Genomic DNA, 25,475 nt, shown 5'->3' with positions numbered 1-25,475 from the left:
ACATTGCACAAAGTCTACGCAATCCAGCCCAACCTTGCTGTTACTTAAAGAAATGCCAAATGTGTCCCGGCACTTTGGAACTTAAAGAAAGATTACATTTATTGTTTGATAATAATGCCATAGATTATATAACATTTAAACAATGGTTAGCGGCAGACCGTACCACCCTCGAAACCTTAACTAAGTCCGCCAGCGAATTTTTGGAGTATTTGATTGAAAAATTAAATATTTTAATTCCTCATGCTTAATGATTTTGGGATCAAGGCAGAATGGCATTTTTTTGCAACTGCACATGGCAAAACTCCTTGCGATAGTTTAGGGGGAATTACAAAGAGGTTGGCTGCTAGAGCAAGCCTGCAACATCCTTATGAAAATCATATATTAACTCCTATGGATTTATATAAATATGCGAGAATTAATATCCCGGGTATTAATTATACATTTGTCAGCAACGTTGAATATTTAAGAATGGAAACCAATCTCGTAAATAGATTTTTAACGGCCAAACTAATTCCCGGGACATTAAAATATCATTCATTTATTCCAATGGAAGGAAAAATGAAAGTCAAACGTTATTCTAAATCATTAGATAATTTAATGTATGATATTATTTAATTTAATATGTTTATAACAATATTAATTTTCCATTTGATATTCATGTAATATAAATAATTAGCTAAATAAAGTTATAAATATTTTTACAATTATTTTCTCTCTAAAATAAAATCGCTAAACTTATATGTTAAATATGTGTCTACTAGTGGGCTCACAGCCCGAAACATTTATAAAAAAAATATAATCGGCCCGATCATAAAGGAATTTTCATTTTATTTGTTTCGTAAATTACTATATATTTAATAATTTAGGATTTGAGCCATACTATTTATATTTAAAGCGTAATAACTATTGGCCCAATAATGGTCCAAATCTAAAATTTTGTACAAATATTAAGAAGTATAATGTCTATTTGTAAAAAAAATTTGAAAGAAAAAAAAAGAGAATTTTTATTTTATAGCTATTTCCGGTTTTTGGTAATAGACTTTTTATTAATAAAATAATTTTTATAATTAAAGGGCTATTCTAGAGCTATTTAATAAAATTTAAATCATCCTTCAGCTTAATTACTTTTTGAGATATTTAAAATTAAATATACTGTATTTTGGAATTTTCACGTTTCTAAAGATGGCCATATCACATGAAGTAAGCCGATTTGAAAAGTAAAATTTTACATTTTTATTAGTTAGTGTATACCAGGGTTGGCATGTCGGTCAATTGGCCGGAGGAGTATTTGACCGGTCAAATACTCTAAAATATTAATGGCGAATAAATATTTTGATATAATTAACTAGTATGCATTAAAAGCATGTTTATCAATCTTATTAGGTTACAATTATTTTAAAAATTATTTGTATCATGAATTGTTAAAAACAAAAGAATTCTTTTATTGTTAAAATATAAATATGTAATTTTTAGTAAATATAGTAATATTTTTAGTTATTTTTTTGCCTAATCATTGCCGTTTCTCGCCTTCTTTATTTTTTTCAATTCATTTTTCTTAAAAAAAATAAAAATACCCGATTTATTATAATCATAATATAATTTTTTCATTCTTATTTTTTAATAAATTTAAATTTTATTTAATATTTAGCCGAGTATAAATTATATTAATTCTCATTTGTTTTACTTACACTTGCTATATTTGGTTTTTAAAATTAATTTTCATTTTAATTGTTCTGGTCAGATTTACGGAATATTATTCAATTCTGGTAAAAAGTTATATATATTATATTATATTTATAATATTAAGAAATTATTGGAATAATTGGTCGATAATTATAAAATAGTTAAGATCGATTAACTTTACAATAATCAATCATTTTTTGTTAAATTTTAATATATTAGGGATTATGGTCAAACCAAAGCATCATGTTTGGAAACATTTTCAAGAAGTACGCGATGGTAAATCAGTTAAAGCGGTGTGCAAGTTTTGCAAGATGTCCTATATCACCCACGTTGATAGAATGGTCAAACATTTATTAAGCAGCTGTACTATGTGCCCTGTTATAATTAAGGAAAAATTTTATTCAAATTCCAAAATATCAACCTCTACAAAAAATATCACAAATGTAATTTGTAATACTTCTAAGTCTAACTCTAATGAAGAATTGGGTGAAATTAGTGAGAATGATTATCAAATGAATAATATTTTGTCGTGTGTGTTAGGAGAATTTGATTCCATTATTTCTAATCAATCTACAAGCAAGGCGATTAAATATAAATCTCAATCTTTAACACTCATTTTTAATATATGACTTGTTATATTAGATATATTTTATTATTGTAATTTTAAAATATAATATTTTCTTACAAAATTAAATTACTATGTATATTATATGTTTCATAGATAGAATTAATCCCAAAGAAAAAAATGAGCTGGATCAATTGTTTGCAAAGGCTGTATATGCGAGCAATTTACCTTTCCACATCACTGAAAATCCCTACATCCAAGAATTTTTTTAAAAAATACGTCCTATTTACACATTACCCGGGAGAAGGCAGCTGGCTGGATATCTTCTAGACAAAGCGTTAGGTGATATGGAGGTGAGAGTTGCAGATATAATAGATAAACCTCCTTACTTATCAATTGTATCAGATGGCTGGAGCAACATTAGAAACGAGAGTATTATTAATTTTATGGTGATGACGCCTGTTCCAGTGATCTACAAATTTCTAAATACTGAGGAAAATCGCCATACGGCAGATTATATTGCCCAGGAATTTAAAAATGTAATTCATGAATTGAATCCGGTAAAAGTATATTCTTTAGTTACTGATAATGCCGCTAACATGAAAGCAGCCTGGAGAATTCTAAAATCTGAATCTATTTATAATCATATACAATGTTATGGTTGTGCAGCGCATACATTGCAGTTATTCTTTAACGATTTTGAACGATTGAACGCCTTCAGTGACCATATTTCAATAATTAAAAAAATTGTTAAATTTTTCAAGAATAAACACATACCAGCTGCAGTATTTTCCCGTAATAAGAATCTTCATGGCATACCATCTACATTAAGTACAATTGCCCAAACAAGATGGGCATCGTCAATAAAATGTATGGAGCAAATTCAAATATGCAAGAAAGCTCTAAAAGCATCAGTTGTTGAAGAAGCTGTTTGTGATATTTGTCCCATAGAAATTACCAATAATATATTAAACGAAGAATTTTGGACGAAAAATTTAAAATTTTTAGCTATACTCCAACCTTTAGCTACCTCATTGTTGAAAGTGCAAGGGGATAAATGTACTTTGGCCCAAGTAAAAAACGAGATGCTTAATTTGGAAAAACACATAATACAATCATGCCATGATTCTATATTTTCTCCATCTCAAGAAAAAAAAATTAAGGTTATGTTTGAAAAGAGAAAAACTGATCTAAATACATGTGCTCACACAATGCTGCTTATTTATTGGACCCCCAATATCAAGGGGAGCATCTTACTAATACTGAATTTGATGTAGCATGTAATATAATACAAGAATTGGGTATTTTACAAGGTGGTGATAATCAAAATATTTTGAGTAATATAGTAAATTTCAGAAGCAAAAGCGGTATATTTAATAGCCATAATATGTGGAAAGTTGTAACTTCCATAAGAAACAATCAAGTTTCGGCCTCAAGTTGGTGGAATGCATTTTGCCCACCTTGCCCATTAAGAGAAGTCGCTAATATTTTATTAACATTTCCTAGTTCGACTTCTTCTGAAAGAAATTGGTCGGTTTGGGGAAATATTCACACGAAAAACAGAAATAGATTAAAGGCTTCTACAGCAGGAAAATTAGTAAGAGTGTATCATAATTTAAGATTGATTAAAAATATTAAAGAAAATAATGATATTGAATATGAATCGGAACAAGACTCTGCCACGGAGGGTGAAACATTGACTATAGAATGAATTAAAAAATATTATGATATTTATTATTATACATAGATATATTATAATATTATATAAATGCAAAATAAAGTTAATATTGGTGTAAAAAACATTTATTTGAATTTGACCATATTTGACCGGTCAAATATCGGTTAATTGACCGAATTGTATTTGACCGGTCAAACACAACCCTGGTGTATATACTACCAACATACAAATTTTTAAAAAAATCGAAGGGGGTCGGGTTGAGAATTGACTTTTTTGGTTGATTTAATATGGAATACAACATATATATTTTTTTTAAATTGTTATAATTTGAGTGATATTTAATAAAAATAAATTTACCTTTTATAGTCTAAACTCATAAAATATATATGTAAGAATGTCACTAAAAAAATTATATAGTATTAATTTTATATAAAAATATAGCAAATAGTATCTTAATTTAGGAATTTTTAGAAATCATAAAAATATATGTTGTATCCCATATTAAATCAACCAAAAAAAGTCGATTCTCAACCCGACCCCCTTCAATTTTTTTAAAAATTTGTATGTTGGTAGTATATACACTAACTAATAAAAATATAAAATTTTACTTTTCAAATCGGCTTACTTCATGAGATATGGCCATCTTTAGAAACGCGAAAATTCCAAAATACAGTATATTTAATTTTAAATATCTCAAAAAGTAATTAAGCTGAAGGCATGATTTAAATTTTATTAAATAGCTCTAAAATAGCCCTTTAATATGATATAAAAATTATTTTATTAATAAAAAGTCTATTACCAAAAACCGGAAATAGCTATAAAATAAAAATTCTCTTTTTTTTTCTTTCAAATTTTTTTTACAAATAGACATTATACTTCTTAATATTTGTACAAAATTTTAGATTTGGACCATTATTGGGCCAATAGTTATTACGCTTTAAATATAAATAGTATGGCTCAAATCCTAAATTATACCAAATATATAGTAATTTACGAAACAAATAAAAAGAAAATTCCTTTATGATCGGGCATATTATATTTTTTTATAAATGTTTCGGGCTGTGAGCCCACTAATAGACATTATGTCATATTTAACATATAAGTTTAGCGATTTTATTTCAGAGAGAAAATAATTGTAAAAATATTTATAACTTTATTTAGCTAATTATTTATATTACATGAATATCAAATGGAAAATTAATATTGTTATAAACATATTAAATTAAATAATATCATACATCAAATTATCTAATGAATTAGAATAACGTTTGACTTTCATTTTTTCCATTAACTTTCATTGATATAAAATTATTCATACCTGGCATAAGTCTGCTCTTTTCGTCAGAATTATAAAATTCTATTACTTTATTTGCAATGTCATCCGGAATTATTCTACTTGGTTTTATGATATTTGGGTTTGACAAAACACCTATTTCTTCAATTAATTGTTTAGCTGTCCGGGCCATAAAATTTGTGGTTGAAAATTCTTTTCAATTTTATCAAGAGTCCAAGATTTTGGTAAAACTTTTAAAATTTGTATTTTTTCATTGCGAGAACTTGTAGCAAATTTTTCTTTCAGTTGATTTATGATTTCGGCTTCATCTTTTTTTGCTTGATCCTCTAGATTTATTTTAAAAACTTTTTTAATTTTTCCCTGAATTTTCAAAAATTAATTTACAGGATATTTTTTTTCATTTAACCTTTTCTTTATAATAGGTGTCTCCCCTAAAAATGGCAAAGTTTCATTTAAAGTAAAATTGAAGTATTAAAATCTGTATAAGAGTCGGGATTGCATGGTTGATCAGGTTCAGAATCGCTAAATGTTTCATTAATAGTTGAGGTAGACGGTAAGTTAGAAATAGAAGGTAATGTGATCGGGATCGTAGAAGTAAAATGTGAGATCAGATTTGTTGAATATTTTTTTAATCTTTTCCGGCAAGAGCTACAAATTTTTTGATTAATTGATAAGCTAGAATTCACTTCTATCATCCATTGTAAAACATTTCTAAGATCGTAACGTACTGAATGAGATTTTATTCTAAAGGGATTACAGCACTTTACTGGAATAGAAATATCTTTTCTCGACATTTAAATTTTTTTGGTAAGGAATAAAAGATAGCTATTAATTTTATATAATTATTTTAAATTAAAAATAAATTGGATAATGAATACCGATAATTTAATTTTCTTAGAAAAATGGCTTTATAAAATTAATAAATGACGGCTGTTGCTGTTGGAATTGAATTTGATTTTTATGATAATTATTTTATTTGATAATTAATTATAAGTAGAAAATAATCTTTATGAAAATATATTTCTGACCATCACAAAGATAATTTTTTATCCGGCAAAGAAAATAATCTACATAATTCACTCATAGAATTGCCAGGTCAAAAATCTCGAATTTAAGAAGAAATTTTTTTTTGGGGGGGGGGGGCGAATATAAATCTTAAGATGGGGTTCGGATTTCAGTTTTAATACTATTATTCACAAATATTATCACTTTTGTTAAAAAAATATTTACTAATTTCGTATAATATAGAATTTAAGCCATACTATTTATATTTAAAGCGTAATAACTATTGGCCCAGTAATGGTCCCAATCTAGGATTTTGTACAAATATTAAGATATATAATGTCTATTTGATAAAAAATTTTGAAGGAAAAAAAAGGGCAATTTTTATTTTATAACAATTTCCGGTTTTCTATTTTCGGTTTTTGGTAATAAAATTATTTTTAATTTAATAAATTTTATATCATATTAAAGGGCTATTCTAGAGTTATTTAATAAAGTTTATATTATATCTTTAGCTTAATTACTTTTTGAGATATTTAAAATTAAATATGGTGTATTTTGAACTTTTCGCGTTTCTAAAGATGGCCTTATCTCATGAAGTAAGCTGAGTTGAGAATTAAAATTTTATATTATTGCTAGTTAGTGTATATGTCGTAATTTTTAAAGGGATCATGACTATCCGGGATCTTCACGGGATTTAAAGGGATAACTAAAAAATTAGGGTTGATAATTAAGGAATGATAATACGGGATGGATTATCACGTTTTAATCGTGATAGAGGAATCTTATTTTAAAAGCGTTTTCCACGAGTTTCGTTGCGTTTTTAATTTTCAATTTTGTTTTTTTTGACTTATGATATAAGATTTGTCTAGTATAGGGTATCATTCGATAGCTAATCAAAAGATTTATTCAACTGGAGGTCAATCTCTGCCCCAGTGATAATACCGTATAGTTCTTTATCCTTTAAAAAATTGAAATTTTAAAGGGATCCCTTTAAATCCCGTGAAGATCCCGGATAGTCATTATCCCTTTAAAAATTACGACATATATACTACCATCATGCAAATTTTAAAAAAAATCGAAGAGGGTCGGGTTGAATCTTCAGTTGATTTGATATGGAATACAACATGTATAATATACAAAATAAGGTAGAATTTATTATAATGAAAAAATATTTTTAAAATAAATATGGGTTTATTCTGTCAACAAATTATTTAGAAATATTTAGTAAAAAATATCATTATAAAATGTATAAACAATTTTTAAAAAAATAAAAATATAAAATTTTATTTATAGAAAATAAAATATATTTTTATAATATAAGATTATTGTATAAATAAAGGGCTACCCACACAATTAGATAAATTCCACTTCCTTTCAATATTCTTTCCTATTCTTTCAAAGTCAGTGAGAGTAGTGGTGACATATTAATGCTTAATAAAGTTTGCCATATAGCTAGGTATGGTCCTAATAAATTTTTGGATTGTTGATCCCCATTTAAAGGAATAGGCTAAGCTAGGATAGTTACAGCTAGTGGCTAAATACCTAAATAAAAAATTTATTTATTTAATAAATTATTGACTAACCATTCACTTTTCTTCTATGGTTATATTTAATAAAATTTGACTGTTGTGTAAACTGATTTTATATGTTTTATTATATAATAAAAAGTTTACTATAATAAATAGAATTAAAGATAAAATAGAATAAATAATTACATTTGTCATTCTCATACAATTGTAAAATTTAACCTTATTTTTTAAGAGTTTAGGAAAGAGGATGTAAAATTCACCTTCCCTCCTTTTATTAACATTATTTAATATTCTCTTCATTATTTTGTATAAAAATAATAATTTGATGGAAACCGTTATAATGAAATATTATTAAAATCGCTTACAATTACCAGATGTTAAATTTGCACTATGCGACCTATCAGCTGATACATTGCTGAAATTTCGCCCGCAAAAATTGCGATTGCGCTCACTACGAATTCAACTTTAAGTGCACCTAGCTTAATCACAAATTTATAACACTTATATCAATTTGCCAAGAAGGATATTAGTTTAACTATTTAATACATAAGATAAATGAAATTTTAGCTTTATAATCTAGTTATTCCATCTAAAAAAAACAAAGTTGTATATTTTACTAATCAATCTCTAACCATTTCCATATTTCTTTAAACACCTAATAATGGACAGAATTTGTTAAATAAGAATAATATACTTAACACGAATCACAAATGTAAATATTTAAAACTAAATAGATTTTATTTTTGGGATTTGAAACCTTCGACCAAAAAAAAAGGGATCGGGTTAGGTTTCAGTGATTGCATTTAAAATTATGATAAAAGAAACGATACACAATATAAAAATTATTTGAATTTAAAATACAAGTAATCGCGCTTTCAAGGTCATTTATCTTAAATATTTTCAAAGTATTGTTTTTATTTTTTCAGGACGTTGAGGCATTATCTGAACATATTTCAAGCATTCAAAAACCCCAAGGGACTTTATAAGTACCAAGAAATGAAAAATATATTCGAAACGGTAAGAATAATTTTGTTGATCTCCTTTACTCTATATAGTTAATTTGCTACAAAATTAGAGCTCTGCACGGACACGTCCAACCGAACTCGAATCGGGTGGACGTTCTCCTGCACTCGTTCCTGCCGGACCTCGATTTTAATAAATTATATTGTTTTCCTTATCACCTCTTACAAATATATTCTTTTCAAACACCAATTTTTTTAAAATCAATTTTTCCCTTTTACGCCTTCCTTCAAAAAAAAATCGTACTTTTTCACTTTTTATTTTTTTTTCAGATCGGACTAAGATGTAATTTTTTAAAAAATAGTCGAATTGGTCAACATAATTTGTAATTTTTTTCACAATATGGCGCTTTTTAAAATATTATTTTTTTTAGTTATTGACTCATTCTAATAGCGAAATCCAGGGGCAAGCCTTGTCATGTTTAGAGACTTTGAAATTACCATACCTCCTGCCTTACAAGTGCATTTAAACCTTAAAATTATATCTCACCACTCGCTTTTAGAATCATCCTTATTTTTAAAAATCTAGAATCAATCTTGTTCACAAACGATGTTAGATTTAGATATTCTAAAATTTACGTTTTCTTTTTTACACCTAAAAATTTCCTAACTTTATTTTCCCCTATTGCAGAGAAAATCTAGAGAGGCTTATTAACGACATCTCTTTCAAGTCAGAACTCGTTCTTTTCAAGTAAAACCACAATTTTTTTTCGTTAAAAAAACCCGATATTATTTTTATTTATATGTGATAAGATTTAGCATATCAAAAGTAATCAATTTAAGCCAAATGTAACTTGGTAGATTGATCCTAATTTTTTTATGGATAAATTTTAAGTATTAAATTATTAGTATCCCCTCAAAAAAATCAGGAATATAATTTATTCGAAGCTCAAAACATTTGTAAATTTCCTTAAGGACACTATTCATATTTTACACAATTAAATATATTTACTTATAATAATATAAGAATAATTAGAGCGATTAAACATTTAAAATAGATTCAAGTCATAGATTCAACTTTTTAAAAGGGGAATACATATTAGTTTTTAGATGATAGCTCTATAATTCTTTCTAATAACCTTGTATAGAGCTTACAATTGTGGTTCCTATATTCCTGAGACGATGCCTGGTTAAAGGCCAGCTTTAAATTCCGAATATTATATAAATTACTTACCCATTATAAAAATAAAAGTGGATTTGACAGAAGTATATCAATGGCCGATTTAAAGAATTAATTAACATTAAAATTATTCAGTGGCCAATTTTTTTTTTACCTACATATATAGTATAAATTATATTTTTTGAATCTGATTAAAAAAAATTTTTTATAGCACGAATAAAGAGTCTCACGTCATACAAACCATTCATAGGAAAGATGTCATGCGTTTTATTATGAGGTTATTCGATTTCAACATATTTTCATAATGAAATTTAATATTTCGTTTTGTTGTCTAATCATTGTATACAATAGAGTTTTGGTCGAAATTATATATAGTGTTAAAATATTATTCTTAATAGTAACTCCCACCTACCCCTATCCCCGTAAAATATATTCTATTAAAAAATCATTTGTAAATCATTTTTCTATCTTTAAATTGTCAAAAAAAAATTACTCAAAAAAAATAATAGACTATTGTTCGGTAAAATGCAAGTTAAAATGACTAAAGCCAAGGCTAAGGTCATGACTGGTCTCCGACGTTCGATAATTCGTTTCCTTATGAATTGCGAAAACGAAGAGATAGACTACTTTTTGAATCTGGCATTGCATCCACTCTTTCACGGTATGATCGTGGACGCACAGACTGGTTAGAGAATATAATACCAACTACTCAATTAGATTTTAATTTTCATGTTATTTAGATGTGGTTGTTTAAAGAGTCAATTCAAGAGAAGGAAAAATGATTTATTTAAATTCTCCTGGTTTTAAAAGCTTTCATTGTTAAGAGTTTCGGGATTTAAATATTTGATTTCCTTTATTTATTTTTCTAATTTGATATATTTTTCTTAGTTTTGGATGCTCTTTCAGCTGAAATGAATCCTAAATTCGATATCAGACGCTTACAAGGGTAAAATAACAACTTTATTCTTGCTCAATGTTTACCACACGAATATGATAATTATATATATTATAATCACTCTAAAATCACTTTTTTTTCGCTAAATTGAGCCTAGGTAAAAATTTGATTTAATTATTCATTAAAAAAATATTTTCACAAACGAAATCTATCAGCCTACTAGGCTTTATCAGCAACTGCTTGGCTCAGATGGGTTCTCGTCTCTCTTTCAAGGCCTCCTACATGTTCAAAATTATAATGTACATCTCCGCACTTGTCAAAGGGATGAAAGCTATTGATCATCATTCTACCGAAGCGCATTACAAAATTGTAAAGAAGGAGTGTTTTGGCGTTGTTTACAAGGTTTTGCATTAGTACTTTAAAAACATTTTTCACCTATTTTTTTAGTAAACATAATACAAAAAAACGTGTAATTTGGAAGCTCTTATACATTATAATTGTTTTTTATTGTAAAATTTTATTCGATGTTTCATGAGAAGATATTATTAGAATCGGGTTTTGGAGACATTAGAAAATAATCGAACTAATTAAAGTTTTTCAATGATTGAAAAAAATATTTTATCTATAATTTTGACACGAAAATTTGCCTTTAGTATTTTACCGCCTTCAACGACACGTATACACTGGACACTGCTGAAGAAGATATTTTATTCAGGACTATAGTTTGGGGAAACGTAAATTTTTACATACGACATTTTGATATTATGCAGTACAACTCGTTTAAATTGACTGATCACCATTTGTAATCAAAATCACTCAAATTATGCAAGATAATCTTATTGTTTGTTTGTAAAATTTGAGGTTACACCAAAAATGTTTCTCACAAAGTAGTAGAACCGATCAAATGACGATGAATTGTACAGCATAACAGTTAAGTTAAGATTTTTTTAAGGACATTGATTTTAGGTCACTTGAAAAAATTTTTGGTGATTATTTTCATATACCTAATCATAAGTAGAAAGAAATAAAAGCATATATAGTTATTTTATTTGTACATAATTTTTATTAAATTTTGTAATTTTTTGTTTATAAAATCTTTCGAAACTCATCAAGGTCGAAAAATTTGAGGTAGAATGCAAATCGGGTGCGTCTATGCTTCTAAAAATCATTTCCTACTGGAGTTCTCAAAAAAAGTTTATTATAAAAACATTAGCAAATTTTTATTACCAAATCTCTTATATTGTTCTTTCTTTTTATGAGGATTTATTTAATTATATTAATCTTAGTTAACTATAAAAAAGAGATATTTTACAAGTTTTGAATGCCATTTAACACCTAAAATATTAAAATCGTTAAAATATGCATTTTTTTTGCTTAATGGGAGTAAACTAATATATTTGCTATACGATTGAAATTTGGATTTATCTTAGCATTTATTTAAAAAAGGAACTTTTAACGATCCTATTTTCAGTTTTACAACCTGTCGTTTCAATTATGAAATTCTTATGTTCCATTTATTTAATATGGCTTTATATTTTTTTTAGAACCGCTCATTTTATGATCCAAACTAACCCTAATGACCCGGCCAAAACATTAGGACATTATGTTATAAACACATTGTCTGTCAAAAATTGTCACACACAAGTCAAAGAAACAGTTTTGGAAATCGTGAATTCTGCCCTTGCCAGCGATCAATTTGAATGTAAGTTATGGGTTTCGAGGTTATAGAAAGAAATGAAAAATAAGTTTTTGATAATTACGATATTTTTCAGTACAAAAATAAATTGGTATCTTTTGTAGTCTCAAACAGGGACCTGGAACAAAAACATTTTAGCGTTCCTGTCCCACTCTCATTCCGTTCAAATATGTTTTGTTCCCATTCCGTTTCAAGCTTCTGAATGTTCCGGAACGTGTTATTAAAAAAAATATTCAATTTCATATCTATTTTTATTAATACATAAATTGTATCTATTAATTTTTATTATATTATCAATTATTTATTACACCCAAACATTAACTCATCTAAAATATTATCATTTATATGGGTGACAAAATTAACTTTTAAGATTTAAAACTTTAATATAATATTCGTTTTATTCAAAAATTTCAAAATTACTTTAAATTGGATTTAAAAATTTGTTTTTGGAACCTGGAAATCATATTTAGAAGAAAGCGGAATGAATATTTATGAATGAACTATTTTATAAATATGATATTTATAATTATATATTGAATTTTTCGAAATTGTTCTAGAAATGACCGTTTGGTTCTCGTTTCATAATTTTTCCCAAGTTCCGTTCTAGTTTTTGAATAATTGCTCGTTTAGAGGAAGGGGGTAGGCTCACTACTTTTAAAAAATTTTCTTGTCAATAAATATAGAAATCTCTAATAAAAAAAATTTACGCCACAATGCTCAGCCCCGCTATCCGCTCTGCATTCGCATTACGCTGACGCCGTCACACGTTATGCCGCTTCAAAAATTGACCTCTCCGCGATGATCGCCAAATGCCCTTTAACGCTAGCCGAGATTTCTGCCGTCCGTCTCGCTTCAGTCCGCGTTACGCAATTATCTCCTTCTCTTTTTGCTGAGACGAGTCTTGACCGCATACGTCTTGCAGGGTGTCTCTTGGCATTAGCGCTGAACCGCGCAGGAATCTCCGAAGTTGAAACAATTGAAACGCTAAGCGCGGTAAGGGCTCTCGTAGTTAGCGGACCAGTTTTATCTATATTCACAACCGGCGCTGGGGAAGATGTCGAACTATTTGAAACCTTATTTGCGTAATAAAAGCTAATATATTAAACCTTTTTCATATTCTTCTATATTTAAATATAAAACAAACCTATATTTGTTTTTGATTAATTATTTTAAACTGAGACAAATTTTTTATCTCTCTTTTGGACCAATTTTATAAACGTTTTAAATTGAATGTTTTTGATAATTTAATCTTAATGATTAATGAATAATAATAAAAAATTCTTGATAAAACAGGATGAGATCGTCAATAGGGTTGATTTTAATTAAATTTAAAATACTAATGTGTTATTTGCATATTCATATTTATTATCAAATTTTTAATACAAGATTCTAGGTTATTATCCTCTTAAATATGTATTTGGAATGGGATAAAAATGATATAGTTCCTAAAATAATTTCCACAGAATTAAACATATCTTGGCTATATACATGAATACTATTATAATATATCCTGTTAATTTCTATAATTAACTCCCCTCATGTAATCTTTTTTCCCCCTTTTCCACAATTAAATTCAAAGAAATGTACCGCAGCTCTATTACCGTTTACGAACCATGGAATCCCTTATCCATCTCAACAATTTAATGACCGATATATCTAGCATTATTAAAGATTTACATCCAAAATTTTCAGTTCTATTAGACCAACTAGTTAAAGTACGTCAAACATTAGAAAATAATCGTATAAACACAGAACGCTGATATATCTAATATATATAACCTTTTTTAAAAAATTCTATCAGTACACATTATTCACTTTTGTCTTAAATTTTATTGGAAATATTATCTATATTTTTTCTCGACCATATCATTAAACCTAATTTTATAACACTAAAATCAATAAAGACTATTTATTTGGGATAACTATAATGCATAGTTTCATTTTAGATTTTCTTATAAAAAGTGGTTAAATACCTTTTTTAATGTCTAACATTAAACCTAATCCTGAAAGCTAAATGCCTTTGACTGCTCACGTGGCCTGCCCCAAGACCGACCTAATTATGATATCCGATCTGCCTCCATTTCCTACTTCCACTCAGCTCTTCCTGATCTTACCCCACCCGTCACCCTATTTGCTGCTTGGATACGCCTCGTTCTCGTGAACACCTGCTGTCGCGAACTCTCGTCTGCTAGACCCGACGCGGTTCTCCGCGATGAATGCCGTAATCTCATGTATGCCCTTATAAAAATCTCTGGTGCGGAAGCAATTCGCGAGAAAGTCAAGAAGGCTTTGGTACCCCTTATTGCCGCTAATCTAAAATCGCTCAATGATGTAAACTATAAATTTATATATGATATATAAAGAGTTTATAATGTCTTTTTTTGAAATATTTGCAAAAATATTTTCTCATGTAATATTTATATAATGAGCTAGTGTAACAGGTGACAGAGATTGGCAATGTTTATTCTACAATTAAATGATTTTACATTTTAGGGTCCGAACCTGAATCAAACCGTTAACCCGATATTAACTTTTATTACTTACAGAACCAAACTCGAACCGTTAATGATTTTGTCACCCGAACCCAGATCTGAAAAGGTTTGTGAAACGGTTTAATCTTTTTGATATTCTAACTCTTAAAGATTATTAATAATCAGTCTTGATTGATAAATATTAATATAAATTACTATATCTAGATACTTTTGAATATTGTTATTTGACAGTGCCAGCTTTACAAGTTAGCTTATAGTAGTGTTTCAACCATAGAGTTTATTCCCTCCTCATAGAAATAATTTGGAAGAGAATCTTGAAAATATTTTAATAGTACACGTCTCAATATTATTTTTTAAGGAAGAGTGATAAAATTCTTAAAAATATGCTTCTCTTTACATATAAATTTGTATGCGAAAAGGTTCAAACTGGTTTTTAAAAAAAAAATTTTAAACCTGAACTAAACCGATATTAGTTTCTGTTCGATCCTGTTTGAAGGTATATAAAAAATTGTCTTATTTTTGACATTTAAAAAAAAATAGATTTAAAAAAATTGTGTTACTTTTATCTATATTTGAAGTTAAGTTAAATAACGTACTTTAGAAAAAACAAAACAGAAATTTATCGAGAACAAAAAAGTTTTTTTTCAAATTTATTATTCAAAGAATTGAACTACATGTTTTTCAATATTTTAATACTAATAAATGATTTGTTTGTTTTTAAAACTCATTTTTATTTATCAACCCCTACCATTATCGAATGGTTTCAGTTGTGCTTTCGAAAAACAAATTACTAAATAATATTATTTTTCAAAATGAAATAATTTAAATAAATACTAAAAATAAATAACCTTCAGAATATATTTGAAAATTTCGTTTTGTTGCTCGAATCGCTTGTCAAAACATACCCAGAAGATCATGCGTTTTCATTTTTCGCTCTTTTAATTGACCCTGATGCAGAGAAAGATTTTTTTAGCAATATTCGACACATTCAGGTTCCTATATGACTATTGCGATATTTTTTTTATACACAAATGTAAGACTCCATGATGAGATCTACCTTTCCAAAAATATTTAATATAAAAAGAAGGGGAAAATTAAAAGAAAGTAAAGAAAATTTGAAACCTTTATTGAATTTTTTTATATTCACCTTGTGCTTCAACAAAAGATTCGTAACCGCGCTCGAGCCCTTAAACAGTTGTCGGATGTTTTAGTAAGCTATTACCAACCTGACCAGATTTCCAAAATATCTGTCAAAACTCGTAAACTTTGTAAAATCATTGCAGATCGTTTTCTGATAACGCGAAGCGGTGAGAGCACGAAATCGGATAATACGCGTACACTAACGGACAACGCTGTTGGCCTTTTAAAAGCCTTATGCTATCGATCAGAACCCCGTGAGTTTTTAGCCCTTGTTGCGGTCTACACTCGCAAAATGACGTGTGGGGATGTGGCGGACCGCAAGCTATATGTCAAGTTTATTTAAAAAAATAAATTAAGATTCCTAATGAAAAAATTACAACAGTGAGAAAAATAGTAGATCATAAAAATATAAATTAAAGGAAAATAGGAGTAGAATAAATAATTATGCATGGGAATAAACCCACGTGCTCCTGCTTGATTTGCATTCACAGGATGACAGGCACGAGTTATCGGATCGGTTTTAGTAATGTCGGGTCGGAAAAATATCACATTTAATATTTTTGGAGAAAAAATTAATAAACCTTAAAACTTTAAACCTTTAAAGAATAATTAAAGCTCTGTTGGATGCCGTTCCATTCGATTATTCAAAGCCGCAGGAATTTACCACTGGTAAAACTGATTTAGGTAAATCCTATTTTACATATATTGGAGTTGACAATCAATGCCAATAAATCCAACAAAAAAAACAATATTTGATTAAATGATGAAATTTAAGAAAATTATTTTTAGGAAATTTATATTTTTTTAAATATTTATACTTATACAGTTGGTATAATTACACTTGGCCATTTACACCTAAATATCCCTTGATTCAATTTTTAGGATATCTCGCGATGTTTAAAGTCCAATCGACTTTTTTTTGAAGTGCTGTTCTGCTGTTAATAAATATTTGTAAGATGTACTGGGCAAATTATTTTTGTTCTCATGGGTACGACAATATACTCTTAAAAAATTTTCGTTATTTTGTATCATTTTGATTTTTGCAAATTATCTGAAGGAGGAAATTGATAAATATGACCAGTAATTATCATTTAACCCTCCCTTATAAGATTTTCTTCTGGATTAATGGATATAATTTTAAAAATCGATCTGGTTTGGATTTTTAATTTTTTTAAGAAATTTTTAGGTCTGGCCTGAATTTTTTAAGTCATGCTTTTCATTTCGGAGCTTCTGGGCATGTACGTCCGATAAATATTATAATTCCGAAATTTTATTAATTTTAATTGGAAGGACATAGAGGATATTCTTGAATTTAAAGTTGGTCCAGTTACACAAAATCACATAATAATTACAAATTTTTAAAAAATGTACCAACGGGATCTGAATCATTGTTTTTAACCGCTAGTACCGTGAACCGATATAAATATATGAGGCATGAAATAGTAAAATAATTCATTATTCAAAACCGATGTTCCTTCACATCTTTAACCACGGGATACTTCTGTTGTTAATAACTAAGGCCTAATGGGCTTACATTAAATCTCCGGTATAGGGAAACACATGTATTGGGGCCATTCCACGTCAAATCGATCACGATTCGGCCGACCCCTTTTAAAATTGTTAAAAATTTCTGGAATTATTTAGATAGGTAAAAGAGTGAGAAAGCCGTTTATTTTAGCTCGCTAACACGCCTGGTTCTCGAGATATAGGGGCTCAAAGGTACAAAAAAGAGCCACTTTGGAATCTGTAAAATTTTTAAAATGCTTATATCTCAAAAAATATTTATAGTAAAAAAATATTATAATATATCATTTTGTAGGTAAAGAAATTCTCTAATGGGCTAACAAAGAATAATAAATATTGGCGCCATTATAGGCTTTTAACATCCGGTTTGCCTAAATTGCTTTACCTGTATTTTTAAGCAAAATAATGAGTTTGTTTTCGAATTTTTTTTTATTTAGACACCTTTGCTAAATATATATACAATATCAAAACCTTAGCGACGCTATCGACCCTAAAAATTGACAAAAAAATAGATGGCGCTTTATGAAATTACGGATTATGGTTAAAATTTTGCTGCTAACTTATCAATAACCAGATATTTTCACTTTTTATATTAAAAAATTTTGATTTTCTATTAAATATACTAATTAACTAAGGAGCAGAGTGGGCATATGCCCATTAGACACTTAATAATGGAACAAATTTCCAATAATAAATATCTTACATATAATTTTTTTAATTTTTAAGGTATCTACAATTTCATCGAATTTTTCATCATTTGATGAAGAAAGATAATGGTATAATTTCAGTCGTTAAAACTTTTTTTTACTCTAGATATTTTTTTCTTCTAATATTTCTTTTCACATAAGCGTTTTCTTTTAATGAGATATTCCCCATTTGATTGTAGGGATATATTAATGTTATCAATAGCCTCTTGATTAATTATATGAAGGGGAGAATCAATATCTACATTTTCATTTGAAGTATAAGAAATGTTTGATAATTTTTGTCGCCATGAAGAGCATATTAACATATCTAAATTGAATGGTAAATTTTTTTGGGTCATCCAGGGTAGAATATTTTTTAGATTCTCGCGATAATAAGCATGTCTCTATAGATTAAATGGGTTGCAACATTTTAATATTTGGTACGTCCATCTGTGATATAGAATAAAATTTTAATTGATTTACACCTAGAATACATGTTTTTGCATTCTCCAAATCCAGATTGTTATTGGTAGACAAACTATAAAATTAATCTGAACGGACAGGTTAAAATTATTTCTCAGAAAGAGAGATCGTTTTAAACAATTTATTTTGTAAAATATAATCTAATATATGCCTAATATTTTTACTGCAGCTGTTATATATTATCGAGCTAATAAGTCATTCGCTGCTATAGTAGAAAAGTTGAGATCTAAAAAATGTAAAACATTTTAATGATAGTGAGGGGGGGGAGGGCAGAACTGGAAAATTTTATCACAATTCTTATAAACGTATCAATATTTTCATTTAAAAATAATATTTTTCAACCATTAGCGCCATCTACTTTTAATGTATATTATGGAAAAGTCGATAGCGTCGCTAAGGTTTTGACATCGTATATATATTTATAAAAGATGTCTAAATAAAAAGCAAAAAAAAAATTCAACTCACTATTTTGCTTAAAAATACAGGTAACGCAATTTAGGTAAACCGGATATTAAAAGTCTATAATGGCCTCAATATTTATTATTCTTTGTTAGCCCATTAGAGAATTTCTTTACCTTCAAAATGATATTTTTTTACTATAAATAGTTTTTGAGATAAAAGCATTTTAAAAATTTTACAGATTCCATAGTGGCTCTTTTTTGTACCTTAGAGCCCTTATATCTCAAGAACAAGGTGTGCTAGAGAGCTAAAATAAACGGCTTTCTCATTTATTTACCTATCTAAATAATTCCAGAATTTTTAAACATTTTAAAAGGGGTCGGCCGAAAAAGTGCCTTTTTTAATCGATTTGACAGGAATGGCCCATTGGGACTTCACGTGTATAGACATTTTCCCCCCATCAAATAATAATTACGATCCATTAGGTATAGCGGTAAAAAAGAAATTCCAAAAATATTTACAGCTAGTCAGCAACAATATATTTACTTGTGGTTTCAACAAACTGCTCATTTGGAAAGGAGGCTAAATCCTTAATCAAACTAATTAGCCATGAGAGCCGTAAAACAACAATGAGCCCTTCTGATTAAATAATAAATCCGTTTCCAAATATTACGTTATAATTTTTAATTATTTACAGATTTATGGACCAGAAGAGGATGACTATTTTTTATAAAATTTTATTTTAATTTATTTTTTTTCTAAATACGTTTTCATATATGCAGTTTACATGTTATTCTATTTCGATTAATAAAAAGGATTGAATTAGTAAGAAAGATTAGTTAATTTAATAGCATGTAGGATAGCTTTTTGATAGAAAAGTTAAGGTATGGTGGAAGAAATCCTTTATAAAACAAAAAAATCAAGAACACCAGTTGTTTTCATTAAACAAACATATTTTAAAATAATTTTAAGCATTTGGCATATCTATATTTAGAATAAATGTCAAGATGGTTTGATTTTAATATTTTTGTAAATTCTTTGAGCTTCTGATGTGCACATGTAATATATACACTTGTAGATTCTAATACTTTTTTTAGCAAATTTTAATATGAGAAACATTTCATATTCATTTTTTAGATTAATCATTTCAAAGCTTTTCTTATCTATATCTGAAATGTCTTTTTCTATACATAATTAAAATTAGTTTAGAGAATCTCAATTAATTTACAAAAATATTGAAGACAAATGGAAATAAAACCATCTTGACATTTATTTCTAAATATAAATATATATCTTGACATTTATTTCTAAATATAAATATATATGTCACAATTATTTTGGGAGGAAAGAAATTCCACTGACTCTCTGAATGGATTCAATGTTTAAAGTTTATCAATTATATCCCATCGTTATTAAATGTTTTAAGAATTGTTTTCCTAATTTATTTAGTATATTATTTATAGAAATTTTATTAACAACGAATACGGATACTTTCTATCATAATCAATAAGCTCTGCTAGCGGGTATATCAATTAAATTTTTAAGCTTTTCGTATTAATTATATCTGTTGGTGCAATGCGATTTATATTATCAGCCTCACAGATATTAAAATGTTCATCAATGTATGGATCAGAATCATCAATAGCCAAAATATGGCCTGTCTAATAAATTGATTGCACGCATTTACAATGTAGATCTTTAATTTCACATTTCAAATCAGCTACTCGATCAGGGTTGCCATGTCTCCCCCATCAGCGGGAGACTCCCGCAATTTTTTAGTTTACACGCAGACATCTCTCTCCCGCAAAACTACCACAATTGGAAATTTCCCGCAATTTTTTAATTTCTCCCACAATTTTTTTAAAAGTATTTTAACGTTTTTAATATATAAATAATAATTTTGAGAGACAGTAATTGATTATTTTTATATTTTTAAAATAAATTTTAAATATTTATTTGAAAAACATGTCCAGTTTGTAAATTTCTTTCTATCCTGTTTTATTTTTATAAAATAATAATCAGCATCATTTTATTCATATAAGTCAGTACAGGGGAGTATATCAACATCGATTGCAATACAAAAATATTCTCTAAAAATAATAAATAATACAGATGCAACTACAGTTGCGGAAATCGTATACAACTATCATGTAGTTCAACATTCACAGAGCTATATCATCACAATGTGGGTCGAATCTTTCCCATGATATTTAACGACTCCAATATAAGTGCAAATCTTACTTGTGGTAGAACAAAAATGAGCAAGGCTATCACAAGTGTTTTAGCATCTGAATCCTAGAGGTCAATTCTAGACGATTTGAAAGATGGGCATCCATATGCAATTCTTACAGATGCATCTAATAAAGGAAATGTTTACAAGAATAAGAACATTTCAATAAAACGTTAAAAAAATTTTCCTCGGATAGTGAAAAATTTAACGATGTAGCTAACCACATAATGGTAAATTAGCTGATTCAAGGTTATCAATGATTTATATGTCAGCTTTCTGCACTGATAATGCCTCTGTAAATTTTGTCAAAAATCAAAGTGTATTTTCCGAATTGAGGCAGCACAATAATGAATTAATACTAATTGGCTGTATATGCCATATACTATATAATTCTTGCAGAAGGCAATGAATGTACTATCTGTAGATGTCGAAATAATTGTGAAATGTTTTAACGAATTTAGTTCATCAATGAATTAAAAGAGTTGGTGGAGTGGTCTGACTTAAAATGGTATGAGTTGTTGCGATATGTACCTATCAGGTGGTTACAGTGGCGTAGAGATGGGGGGGGGGATTATTGGGGGTTGAACCCCCCATAACCTCCGAAAAAAATAAATTTTTTTTAAAATTTTTTTCTTGTTGCAAATAATTTTATTTAAAAAATGGTTTCAATTTAATAATTATATACGATATGAAAATGAAATATATTTAAAAAAAACAAATAAGAATTTTTTATTTTAAATGATAACATGGTTTAAAAATATATATTAAAAATTATATGTAAAATATTAAATAACAATAAAAATATATTGTAAATTTTTTCTCGCATAGTTAAATTAGATATTTATAAATTTAATAATAAAATTTATATTGTTAAACTAATTAGATAGTTTTAAAAATTTTAATTAATTTTTTATAATTTTTAAATAAAGAAAAATCATTTAATCTCGGAAATATAATGAGAAAATAAAGGTGATCTCTAATACATTTGGGATTAAAAATTTTAAACCTAGAGTAGTTTCTAGATAGTCCTATCGCTTAAATATAGATGCATCTACGATTGATAATTTTTATAAAATAAATATTTTTATTTTAATTAAAGGAAAGGAAAGTTTTATTAGTCACAATTTTATTTTAAACAGCTTTTATTTTCTTTTGCCGGTTGAGTCAAATACACTTGAAACGCGAGAGAATATTAAGAAAATCTCAGAGTTTTATTCTGATGAATTATCAGGATCATATGATAATTTACTTTGTGATGTCGAATTTTAGTATAAAAATTTTGACAGAATAGAGTACTTTGAGACCAAAATATGCTTTGCAGGCCCTTTCCATGTATAATTGCACTTTAGATTCCCTGCATAATATCAAAACATTGCTTTTTATTACCGATTAGCACCTGCACTAATGAAAGGTCTTTTTCAACTTTGAAAAGGTTAAAAACCTATTTAAGAAATAGCACCGGTGAAAGCCGTTTAAATGGATTCGCAATACTAAATATTAATGAGATTTGATTCTAGATAAATTAGTCAAATCTCAGAGAAAAGTAGACCTCACTTTATAAATTCAAATTATAAAATTGCTATATTATTATAATATGATCTTAGTCATAAAATTTTTATATTCAAAATGTAATTATAATGAATTCTTAGTCATAATATTATATATTATACTATTTTTAATAAAAATATTGCATTTGCACTATGAATTAAGGATCTGCATCGGGCCTAATTTTTCAGGCCCGGCCCTGCCCGAAATTATTTTAAAAAAGTCCGAATTTTTTTTTAAAATGTTTTTTCTGCCGAACCCGAATTTATTTAAATATAGAAATTCATTTTTATAATTACTCAAAATAAAAGATATATGTTTATATAGCGTCTAGTTTTTATAAATAAAATCAAATATTTTTATTTTACAAAAAAAATTTAACATAAAATTGATATATTTAGATATATTTTAAAAAATTTCCAAGGCCCCATCCCACCCGGCCTGAACTTTTTTACAAAATATTAGGCCCGACCCAGCCCGATTCCGATTTTCCTAATTTTGTGGATCTCTAATAAGAATTATTTATGTTTTACTAATAAACTCATTTGTATTAATTATATTATAATTGTTAAATTAGATTTTTTTGAATACAGCACAAGAATTACTCATATTTTATTGTATTCTATTTTTTTTAAATATAGTTATTTAGAATAAATTTTTAATATAATCTGTATAAAATTTATACATTTTGAAATTTATTTTATTGTATAAATAATAAATAAAATCTATAATGAAATTCTCTGCAAAATTTTGTTATATGCAAAAATTTAATTAAAATAATTATTTTTTACATAGAATAAAATATATTGGGGGATCATAAAAAATAGGAGGTTTGGCTTTGGGGTGCGATTTTATTCTTCTTTCTACACCGAATGGATTAAATTAATTTACAATTGACTAAACATTTATATAATTTTCAGAATAATGCTTTCAGTCGCGTATTAATCATAAATTTGGCCAAAATTTTGTTACTAATATTTTTTTCATTTATGCTGGCTACTATAGTGGTTAGACACCAATAAAGCACAAAATTGGTAAATTTTTAAAATGCGGTTTGGGAGCGAAGCCACTCCTCTCAAAAAAATTTTAACCCCCCCCCTATGGATCAATCCTGGCTACGCCACTGGGTGGTTATCATTAATACCTGCCATCGATAGAATTTTAAAATTTTACAAACCCTTAAAAAAATACTTCTATAAAGATTTTAAAAGCTGTCCAAAAATTTTGAAAAATTATTTCGAGTATGAAATAGCAGAAGCATATTTGGGATTAGTTTCACATGTAGGAAATCTACTTCATGCAGTTAATATTCAGTTGCAATCAGAATATTCATTATTAACAAAATCATGCTACAGCTCTGTTCATCTCTACAGTTAAAAATTGATAAATAATTTTATCGCGCTATTGCTAAAAATATTATATTAAAATGTTCAAATAATACTCTAATTAATACATTTTTAAATGAAGCAGATATTTTTATTAAGATTTTAGAATATTTACAATCCTCTATTTACAAATGTATAATTATTATGACCTTGAAACAGAAACCATCAATTGATGGTTTTTGTAATTTAATAAATATATTAAAAATACAGAAAGACATTGATGTCTTGTTTGAGAAGATTGTAATTCACTCTATTTTTTATGATTAGCCAGAATATTTAAAGTTAGATTGTCTAAAAGCAGAGGAGAAGCGGGTAGAATTTTTTCTTAATAACAATAAATCCCCATGCTTAGAAAAAATATGCGAGTATGTCTTCTCCTTACCTCATTCTAATGCCTCTACGAGCACATTTTTAGCCTGATGAGGACTGCCTGGAAAAAGGAGAGAAATCGGATTACTTTAGAGGCCGAGCTAATGGTTAAACAAATTTATAATATGTCATGCCAGGAATTTTATAAATACCTCAATAACGACGGTAAACGTTTAGTTCCATTATTCAAATCTCAAATAAAATATAATTAACATTATAACTATTTAATTTTCCATATTTTTTTAATATTTTATATAATCTTATTTATACATTCGCATAAATAAATATATTTTTTACATTGTAAATCAAAAATAGAGAGCATTACAATCTCCTCAAGCAAGACATCGATGTCTATCTGTATTTTTAAAATATTTAAACATTTTAATATAGTTTTAGCAATGGCGTCATAAAATTTATTGTCAATTTTTAACTGTAAAGATGAATTTATCTTCAGCATAATTTTATGAATCTTTGTTAATATTCTTCTGATTGCAACTGCACATTAACATCATGTAGTAGATTTCCTACATGTGAAATCATTCCTAAATATACCTCTGCCATTCATTATTGTAAAAAATTTTCAAAATGTTAGGACAGCTTTTATAATCTATATTTAAGAAATATTTTTTTAAAGGTTTATAAAATTTTAAAATTCTATCGATGGCGTGTATTAGGAACATATCGCAACCAACATTGTGCTGACTCAATCCTGTAAATACATCTGTTTTTACCAAATTC

The 25,475-nt window shown here is 27.4% G+C and overlaps 1 protein-coding gene across 1 annotated transcript in view; it reads left to right on the top strand.

Moving 5' to 3' along the window:
* Nucleotides 1-25,475, top strand: part of LOC135925163 (small subunit processome component 20 homolog) — a 100,417-nt gene that overhangs the window by 27,861 nt on the left and 47,081 nt on the right. Inside the window, exons 23-38 of the mRNA XM_065460373.1 lie at nucleotides 8,681-8,771; nucleotides 9,148-9,233; nucleotides 9,405-9,464; nucleotides 10,105-10,170; nucleotides 10,403-10,578; nucleotides 10,782-10,839; nucleotides 11,004-11,190; nucleotides 11,442-11,522; nucleotides 11,902-11,981; nucleotides 12,333-12,490; nucleotides 13,206-13,566; nucleotides 14,064-14,199; nucleotides 14,495-14,815; nucleotides 15,831-15,968; nucleotides 16,142-16,449; nucleotides 16,721-16,800. Coding sequence (XP_065316445.1) covers nucleotides 8,681-8,771; nucleotides 9,148-9,233; nucleotides 9,405-9,464; nucleotides 10,105-10,170; nucleotides 10,403-10,578; nucleotides 10,782-10,839; nucleotides 11,004-11,190; nucleotides 11,442-11,522; nucleotides 11,902-11,981; nucleotides 12,333-12,490; nucleotides 13,206-13,566; nucleotides 14,064-14,199; nucleotides 14,495-14,815; nucleotides 15,831-15,968; nucleotides 16,142-16,449; nucleotides 16,721-16,800 — 2,387 coding nt within the window. The remainder of the gene's footprint in view (nucleotides 1-8,680; nucleotides 8,772-9,147; nucleotides 9,234-9,404; nucleotides 9,465-10,104; nucleotides 10,171-10,402; nucleotides 10,579-10,781; nucleotides 10,840-11,003; nucleotides 11,191-11,441; nucleotides 11,523-11,901; nucleotides 11,982-12,332; nucleotides 12,491-13,205; nucleotides 13,567-14,063; nucleotides 14,200-14,494; nucleotides 14,816-15,830; nucleotides 15,969-16,141; nucleotides 16,450-16,720; nucleotides 16,801-25,475) is intronic.

The sequence above is a fragment of the Gordionus sp. m RMFG-2023 genome, chromosome 1 (assembly GCF_954871325.1).
Source record: "Gordionus sp. m RMFG-2023 chromosome 1, tfGorSpeb1-WG-v2, whole genome shotgun sequence".
Classification (NCBI taxonomy): domain Eukaryota; kingdom Metazoa; phylum Nematomorpha; class Gordioida; order Chordodea; family Parachordodidae; genus Gordionus; species Gordionus sp. m RMFG-2023.
The sequence above is the reverse complement of the archived record's forward strand: the minus strand, read 5'-3'. Positions and strand labels throughout refer to the sequence as shown.